This window comes from Perca flavescens, chromosome 19 (assembly GCF_004354835.1).
Source record: "Perca flavescens isolate YP-PL-M2 chromosome 19, PFLA_1.0, whole genome shotgun sequence".
Taxonomy (NCBI): domain Eukaryota; kingdom Metazoa; phylum Chordata; class Actinopteri; order Perciformes; family Percidae; genus Perca; species Perca flavescens.
The window spans coordinates 1963856-1973855 of NC_041349.1; the positions used below are offsets into that span (position 1 = coordinate 1963856).

The 10000-nt window shown below is 44.8% G+C and overlaps 3 protein-coding genes across 3 annotated transcripts in view; all 3 read left to right on the forward strand.

Annotated features, from left to right (window-relative positions):
- Nucleotides 1–7564, forward strand: part of LOC114545280 (C-type natriuretic peptide 2-like) — an 8408-nt gene extending 844 nt beyond the window's left edge. Inside the window, exons 2-3 of the mRNA XM_028563576.1 lie at nucleotides 6639–6740; nucleotides 7277–7564. Coding sequence (XP_028419377.1) covers nucleotides 6639–6740; nucleotides 7277–7564 — 390 coding nt within the window. The remainder of the gene's footprint in view (nucleotides 1–6638; nucleotides 6741–7276) is intronic.
- Nucleotides 1–10000, forward strand: part of LOC114546103 (zinc finger protein 721-like) — a 1066380-nt gene that overhangs the window by 954559 nt on the left and 101821 nt on the right. The window lies entirely within an intron of this gene.
- LOC114545283 (stress-associated endoplasmic reticulum protein 1) overlaps nucleotides 9103–10000 on the forward strand; it is a 6669-nt gene continuing 5771 nt past the window's right edge. Inside the window, exon 1 of the mRNA XM_028563579.1 lies at nucleotides 9103–9422. Within this exon, the coding sequence (XP_028419380.1) occupies nucleotides 9339–9422 (84 nt within the window). The 5' untranslated portion in view covers nucleotides 9103–9338. The remainder of the gene's footprint in view (nucleotides 9423–10000) is intronic.

Consider the following 10000-nt stretch of genomic DNA (forward strand, 5'->3'; position numbering starts at 1 on the left):
CACACACAAACACAGAGACACACAAACACAGAGAGACACACAAACAAAGAGAGACACACACAAACACAGAGAGACACACACAAACACAGAGAGACACACAAACACAGAGAGACACACAAACAAAGAGAGACACACACAAACACAGAGAGACACACAAACAAAGAGAGACACACACAAACACAGAGAGACACACAAAACAAAGAGAGACACACAAACACAGAGAGACACACAAGAGAGACACACAAAACAAAGAGAGACACACACAAACACAGAGAGACACACACAAACAAAGAGAGACACACACAAACACAGAGAGACACACAAACACAGAGAGACACACAAACACAGAGAGAGACACACACACAAACAGAGAGACACACACAAACACAGAGAGACACACACAAACACAGAGAGACACACACAAACACAGAGAGACACACAAACAAAGAGACACACACAAACACAGAGAGACACACACAAACACAGAGAGACACACAAACACAGAGACACACAAACACAGAGAGACACACACAAACACAGAGAGACACACAAAACACAGAGAGACACACAAACAAAGAGAGACACACACAAACACAGAGAGACACACACAAACAAAGAGAGACACACACAAACACAGAGAGACACACAAACACAGAGAGACACACAAACAAAGAGAGACACACACAAACACAGAGAGACACACACAAACACAGAGAGACACACAAAAACACAGAGACACAACATGAACACAGAGAGACACACAAAACACAGAGAGACACACAAACACAGAGAGACACACACAAACACAGAGAGACACACAAACACAAGACACAGAGAAACACACACACAAACACAGAGAGACACACACAAACACAGAGAGACACACAAACACAGAGACACACACAAACACAGAGAGACACACAAAACACAGAGAGACACACAAACACAGAGACACACAAACAAACAGAGAGACACAAAACACAGAGAGACACACAAACACAGAGAGACACACAAACACAGAGACACACACAAACACAGAGAGACACACAAACACAGAGAGACACACAAACAAAGAGAGACACACACAAACACAGAGACACACAAACACACAGAAACACAAGAGAGAGACACAAACACAGAGAGAGACACACAAAACAGAGAGACACACAAACACAGAGAGACACACACAAACACAGAGAGACACACAAACAAAGAGAGACACACAAACACAGAGAGACACACACAAACACAGAGAGACACACAAAACACAGAGAGACACACACAAACACAGAGACACACACAAACACAGAGAGACACAAACACAGAGAGACACAAACACACAGAGACACACACAAACACAGAGAGACACACAAACACAGAGAGACACACAAACACAGAGAGACACACACAAACAAAGAGAGACACACACAAACACAGAGAGACACACACAAACACAGAGAGACACACAAAACACAGAGAGACACACACAAACAAAGAGAGACACACACAAACACAGAGAGACACACAAACACAGAGAGACACACAAAAACACAGAGACACACACAAAACAAAGAGAGACACACACACAAACACAGAGAGACACACAAAACACAGAGAGACACACACAAACACAGAGAGACACACACAAACACAGAGAGACACACAAAACACAGAGAGACACACACAAACACAGAGAGACACACACAAACACAGAGAGACACACAAACACAGAGAGACACACACAAACACACAACACAGAGAGACACACACAAACACAGAGAGACACACAAACACAGAGAGACACACAAACACAGAGAGACACACAAACAAAGAGAGACACACACAAACACAGAGAGACACACAAACACAGAGAGACACACAAACACAGAGAGACACACACAAACACAGAGAGACACACAAACACAGAGAGACACACAAACAAAGAGAGACACACACAAACACAGAGAGACACACAAACACAGAGAGACACACAAACACAGAGAGACACACAAACACAGAGACACACAAACACAGAGAGACACACAAACACAGAGAGACACACAAAAACAGAGAGACACACAAACACAGAGAGACACACAAACACACAGAGACACACACAAACAAAGAGAGACACACAAAACACAGAGAGACACACAAAACACAGAGAGACACACAAACACAAGACACACACAAACACAGAGAGACACACAAACAACAGAGAGACACACAAACACAGAGAGACACACAAACACAGAGAGACACACAAAACACAGAGAGACACACACACACAGAGAGAGACACACACAAACAGAGAGACACACACAAACACAGAGAGACACACAAACAAAGAGAGACACACACAAACACAGAGAGACACACACAAACACAGAGAGACACACACAAACAAAGAGAGACACACACAAACACAGAGAGACACACACAAACAAAGAGACACACACAAACACAGAGAGACACAAAACACAGAGAGACACACAAAACAAAGAGAGACACACAAAACACAGAGACACACACACAAACACAGAGAGACAAACAAAGAGAGACACACACAAACAAAGAGAGACACACACAAACACAGAGAGACACACACAGAGACACAAAACACAGAGAGACACACACAAACACAGAGAGACACACACAAACACAGAGACACACACAAACAAAGAGAGACACACAAACACAGAGAGACACACAAACAAAGAGAGACACACAAACACAGAGAGACACACAAACACAGAGAGACACACAACACACAGAGAGAGACACACAAACAAGAGAGACACACACAAACACAGAGAGACACACAACACACAAGAGACACACAGAGAGACACACAAAACACAGAGAGACACACAAAAACAGAGAGACACACAAAACAAGAGAGACACACAAACACACAAAACAAAGAGAGACACACACAAACACAGAGAGACACACACAAACAACACAGAGAGACACACAGAGACACACAAACACAGAGAGACACACAAACACAGAGAGACACACAAACACAGAGAGACACACAAACACAGAGAGACACACAAACACAGAGAGACACACAAACACAGAGAGACACACACAAACACAGAGAGACACACAAACACAGAGAGACACACAAACAAAGAGAGACACACACAAACACAGAGAGACACACAAACACAGAGAGACACACAAACAAAGAGAGACACACACAAACACAGAGAGACACACACACACAAACACAAAGAGAGACACACACAAACACAGAGAGACACACACAAACAAAGAGAGACACACACAAACACAGAGAGACACACACAAACACAGAGAGACACACACAAACAAAGAGAGACACACACAAACACAGAGAGACACACACAAACACAGAGAGACACACACACACAAGACACACACAAACAAAGAGAGACACACACAAACACAGAGAGACACACAAACAAAGAGAGACACACAAACAAAGAGAGACACACAAACAAAGAGAGACACACACACAGACACTAAGACACAGACACTAAGACACACAGACACACAGACACACACACACACACACACACACACAGACACAGACACAGACACACACACACACACACACACACACACACAGACACAGACACAGACACACACAAACACACACACAGACACACACAGACACAGACACACAGACACACACAGACACACACACACAAACACACACACAGACACACACACACATTTTGATTTAGGTGTTTTAATTCTTCTGACTGTAAAGTTCTGTTTGAATCGACCGACTGCAGAAATGTTTCCAGATTAGTCTGTTTGGTGAGATGACGTAGCACGAGACCACGTAGAGATGACATAGCAGTAGACCATGTAGAGATGACTTAACAGTAGACCACGTAGAGATGACATATCAGTAGACCACGTAGAGATGACGTAGCACTAGACCACGGTAGAGATGACGTAGCACCAGACCACGTAGAGAGGACATAGCACTAGACCACGGTAGAGATGACGTAGCACTAGACCACGTAGAGATGACATAGCAGTAGACCACGTAGAGATGACGTAGCTCTAGACCACGTAGAGATGATGTAGCACGAGACCACGTAGAGATGACGTAGCACTAGACCACGTAGAGAGGACATAGCAGTAGACCACGTAGAGAGGACATAGCAGTAGACCACGTAGAGATGACATAGCAGTAGACCACGTAGAGAGGACATAGCAGTAGACCACGTAGAGATGACGTAGCATTAGACCACGTAGAGATGACATAGCAGTAGACCACGTAGAGAGGACATAGCAGTAGACCACGTAGAGATGACATAGCACTAGACCACGGTAGAGATGACATAGCCCTAGACCACGGTAGAGAGGATGTAGCATTAGACCACGTAGAGAGGACGTAGCACTAGACCACGGTAGAGATGACGTAGCTCTAGACCATGGTAGAGATGACGTAGCTCTAGACCACGGTAGAGATGACGTAGCACTAGACCACATAGAGAGGACATAGCACTAGACCACGGTAGAGATGACGAAGCACTAGACCACGTAGAGAGGTCATTGCACTAGACCACGGTAGCGATGACGTAGCACTAGACCACGGTAGACATGACGTAGCACTAGACCACGGTAGAGAGGACATAGCACTAGACCATGTAGAGATGACGAAGCACTAGACCACGTAGAGATGACATAGCACTAGACCACGTTAGCGATGACGTAGCACTAGACCACGGTAGAGATGATGTAGCACAAGACCACTGTAGAGAGGACATAGCACTAGACCACGTAGAGATGACGTAGCACCAGACCACGGTAGAGATGACATAGCACTAGACCACGTAGAGATGACATAGCATTAGACCACGGTAGAGATGACATAGCACTAGACCACGAAGAGATGACATAGCACTAGACCACGGTAGAGATGACGTAGCACTAGACCATGGTAGAGATGACGTAGCACTAGACCACGTAGAGATGACATAGCACTAGACCACGGTAGAGATGACGTAGCACCAGACCACTTAGAGAGGACATAGCACTAGACCACGGTAGAGATGATGTAGCACTAGACCACGGTAGAGATGACGTAGCACCAGACCACGTAGAGAGGACATAGCACTAGACCACGGTAGAGATGACGTAGCACTAGACCACGTAGAGATGACATAGCAGTAGACCACGTAAAGAGGACATAGCACTAGACCACGTAGAGATGACATAGTACTAGACCACGGTAGAGAGGACATAGCACTAGACCACGTAGAGATGACATAGCACTAGACCATGTAGAGATGACGTAGCACTAGACCACGGTAGAGATGACGTAGCACCAGACCACTTAGAGAGGACAAAGCACTAGACCACGGTAGAGATGATGTAGCACTAGACCACGTAGAGATGACATAGCACTAGACCACGTAGAGAGGACATAGCACTAGACCACGGTAGAGATTACGTAGCACTAGACCACGTAGAGATGACATAGCACTAGACCACGTAGAGAGGACATAGCACTAGACCACGTAGAGATGACATAGCACTAGACCACGGTAGAGAGGACATAGCACTAGACCACGTAGAGATGACATAGCACTAGACCATGTAGAGATGACGTAGCACTAGACCACGGTAGCAAGGACATAGCACTAGACCACGGTAGAGAGGACATAGCACTAGACCACGGTAGAGATGACGTAGCACTAGACCACGTAGAGAGGACGTAGCACTAGACCACGTAGAGAGGACATAGCACTAGATCACGGTAGAGAGGACGTAGCACTAGACCACGGTAGAGAGGACGTAGCATTAGACCACGGTAGAGAGGACGTAGCACTAGACCACGTAGAGATGACATAGCACTAGACCACGTGAGAGAGGACGTAGCACTAGACCACGGTAGAGAGGACGTAGCTCTAGACCACGGTAGAGAGGACGTAGCACTAGACCACGGTAGAGATGACGTAGCACTAGACCACGTAGAGAGGACGTAGCACTAGACCACGGTAGAGATGACGAATCTCTAGACCACGGTAGAGATGACGTAGCATTAGACCACGTACAGATGACGTAGCACTAGACCATGGTAGAGAGGACATAGCACTAGACCACGGTAGAGAGGATGTAGCACTAAACCATGGTAGAGAGGACATAGCACTAGACCACGGTAGAGAGGATGTAGCATTAGACCACGGTAGAGAGGACGTAGCACTAGACCACGGTAGAGATGACGTAGCTCTAGACCACGGTAGAGAGGACGTAGCACTAGACCACGGTAGAGATGACGTAGCTCTAGACCACGGTAGAGATGACGTAGCACTAGACCACATAGAGGACATAGCACTAGACCACGGTAGAGATGACGAAGCTCTAGACCACGTGGAGAGGACATAGCACTAGACCACGGTAGAGATGACGTAGCACTAGACCACTGTAGAGAGGACGTAGCACTAGTATGTTACCAGATGGGAGTGAGGATCTGTTGACCAATCAGATGACCTCTGGGAAACAGTCCAATGGCCTCTCTGCCACCAGACAACACAGAGGATCTCCAGCCAACACAGGGAAATGTCTCTGTTGCCGCGGAGATGTTGTTGTTTATTGATTTCTGTTTTTTTTCTTCCCTGCAAATAAAGATGGCTTCTTCTTCTTCTTCTTCTCTGGTTCCTCTTGTCCTGCTCTTCCTCACCGTCGCCGTGGAGACGAGGCCTTCACCATCTCAACGAGACAACAAACAGGTCTGGTGACATCATCTTCATCATCTTCATCTTCATCACCATCATCTTCATCATCATCAGGTCATTGTTGGAGAAAAGTTTGTTTTCAAAAGTTAATTTGTTTATTTTCCGATGTTTTAACAATGTTTTAACAATGTTTTTTCGATGTTTTTTCCAATGTTTTTCCCATGTTTTTTCCGATGTTTTTCCAATGTTTTGTCCGGTGTTTTTTCCAATGTTTTTCTGATGTTTTTTCCAATGTTTTTTCTAATATTTTTTCCAAAGTTTTTTTCAATGTTTTTTCCTATGATTTTTCCCCATGTTTTTCAAATTTTTTTTTTTTTTTCCCAATGTTTTTTCCAATGTTTTGTCCGGTGTTTTTTCCAATGTTTTTCCGATGTTTTTCCGATGTTTTTCCAATGTTTTTCCAATGTTTTTCCAATGTTTTTCCGATGTTTTTCCGATGTTTTTCCAATATTTTTTCCAATGTTTTTTCCGATGTTTTGTCCGATCTCCAGAGGAACAGTGTTTGAGTAATCCATGTTTCTTCTCCTCAGATGTTACACTCTCTGTTCGGCCCCCGCCTCTCCTCCCTCATCTCGGCCCCTCCCACCTCTGATGACATCACGGAGGGCTCGGCCGGCCCCCCCTCCCCCTCCCACCCGGCTGCCGCTGCGAGCCGATTGGCCGGCCGGCAGGAGGCGGTGCCTCGTTTCTACCTGGACTTAGTGCAGCGGCAGAGGATGTCTCGGCAGCGCAGCCGGAAGTCAATGTTCGGAGGAAGAGGAGGCTGCTTCGGGATGAAGATGGACCGCATCGGCTCCATCAGCGGCCTGGGGTGTTAGGGACGTTACCCTGGCAACGGGCTGACACCCCCCCGCGTGGACTCCACGCCGAAACTTTACTGACAAACACAGGCGGACACTTCCTGCCGACGACCTCTGACCCCTGGCTCCAAGACAGCCAGCAGACTCTGTGTGTGTGTGTGTGTGTGTGTGTGTGTGTGTGTGTGTGTGTGTGTGTGTGTGTGTGTGTGTGCAGCCAGTGTGTGTCCAGCTGACTGACTGGGATGTAATGAAATAGAATTAAAGAGAAACTCCACTCGGCTCTTGTTGCTTCATTTTGTCATTAATCAATATTTTTTGTCTGACAACATTATGGGATGGATCCCTACAGAGATAGACCTTTTAGTTAAAGAGTAAGATCCTTTTAGTTTAACATGAAACAGCCCCGAAATCACCATCGCCAAACTCCACCAGACTCCATGTAAATAATCAGGACTTTTAGCGTGTATAGAGCCAGCATATCTCCACCAGACTCCATGTAAATAATCAGGACTTTTAGCGTGTATAGAGCCAGCATATCTCCACCAGACTCCATGTAAATAATCAGGACTTTTAGCGTGTATAGAGCCAGCATATCTCCACCAGACTCCATGGAAATAATCAGGACTTTTAGCGTGTATAGAGCCAGCATATCTCCACCAGACTCCATGTAAATAATCAGGACTTTTAGCGTGTATAGAGCCAGCATATCTCCACCAGACTCCATGTAAATAACCAGTACTTTTAGCATCGTAAAATACACTTCATTCAAAGTGGACAGAAACTAAATAAAACTAACAAAAGCTGTCTTGGTTCATCTTTCCACTGTTCCAACAATCACCACTCTGGTTTGGTTGAAATAAACCCTTAATTCACCCATTTACATGTGGAGATATGCTGGCTCTATACATGCTAAAAGTCCTGATTATTAACATGGAGTCTGGTGGAGATATGCTGGCTCTATACACGCTAAAAGTCCTGATTATTTACATGGAGTCTGGTGGAGATATGCTGGCTCTATACACGCTAAAAGTCCTGATTATTTAAATGGAGTCTGGTGGGTTTGGTGATGGTGATTTCGGGGCTGTTTCTGGTTTTTGGAGCTGTTTGTAATGTTTTGATTATATGTGTGTGTATTTTAATATGTGTTTTATTTTTATTTTTGTAACTCTTTGAGTGTGTAAAAAAGCGCAGGTGCAATATTTCAATATTTGATTTTGAAGTAATCCAAAAGTATTCAGATCTAATTACTTTTTTTAAATGATCAAATGAATGAATTACGTCACTAATTACAAACAAAATTGCCATGTAATGTATTACCAGTAACTGATTACATTTCAAAGTAATATGACGTTACCCAACTATATTTACATCTCATTCAAAAACTTTGAATTCATAGAAAAAATATATTATAAAAATTAAAAAAAATATTTTTAATTTTTATTATATATTTTGTATTCATCATTTCTTTAATTATTTATGTGTTAACTAAATATTTTTTTTATAAATAAAATAAAATAAAAGTAATGCTATCTTCCCGCCATTAGGGGGCGCTTTGTCATGTTGACGGTTAGCTCGGTTCGGCTAACAGGCAGCTAGCTATTAGCTACCAGCCAGCTAGCTGCCCCGCTACACAGAAACAGCCCCGGCGGCAGATAGCCTCGTCCAGCGGGACATTTTCTCCGGTTACCGGCGCCTCTGCCCTTCTTCTCCTCCTACTCCTCCTCTCTCTTTCTCCCCGGTTGCTCCCGGCTCTCCGTCCTCCTGGTCCAGACCGCTCGTGACTCCTGAAAACATGTCGGCGGTGCAGCGGATGAAAGTGGCGAACGAGAGGCACAGCAAGACCATCACACAGCGGGGACACGTCCAGAAAACATCGGTAACGTAACTGACAGCCAGGCTAACGGCTAACGGCTAACTGCTAACCGCTAACCGCTGACGTCCTGTCACTGATCCCGGCTCGGCCGCGCAGCTGCTGACGGTCCGATGTATTAAAACATGTCTGTTCTTCTCCGGAGTGCAGAATATCCCGGCTGTAATTTAGGTTTGTAGGTTTAAAATAAGTCCTCGAACCGGCCGCTAGCTCTTAATGTAGCTTCGGTGGAGCTAACTTAGCTTTAGCATTAGCAGCTACACAAGTGAGCCGTTCATTTTTTTCTCTCTCAACACAATATAAAGCTAACGTCGTATTTACACATTATTATCGGTTATAAATGCACGGATAGCAGCGGGACGCTGGTCTTTGGCTTCTGCTGACTGGCTAACGTATGAATGAAGTGACAGAGAGCCGGACTCCTTTCACAAATCGAGCACTTTAATTTGGTTTTGCGTGCCCACAGAGCTACAAACTCTAAATAAATTATTTTAGGTATTTTCTTGACTGCTTTACATACAGTCTTTAATTCGGCGTGCACACAGTGTACAGGTTTTGGTTAGTTTGGTGAGATTTTTAAACGT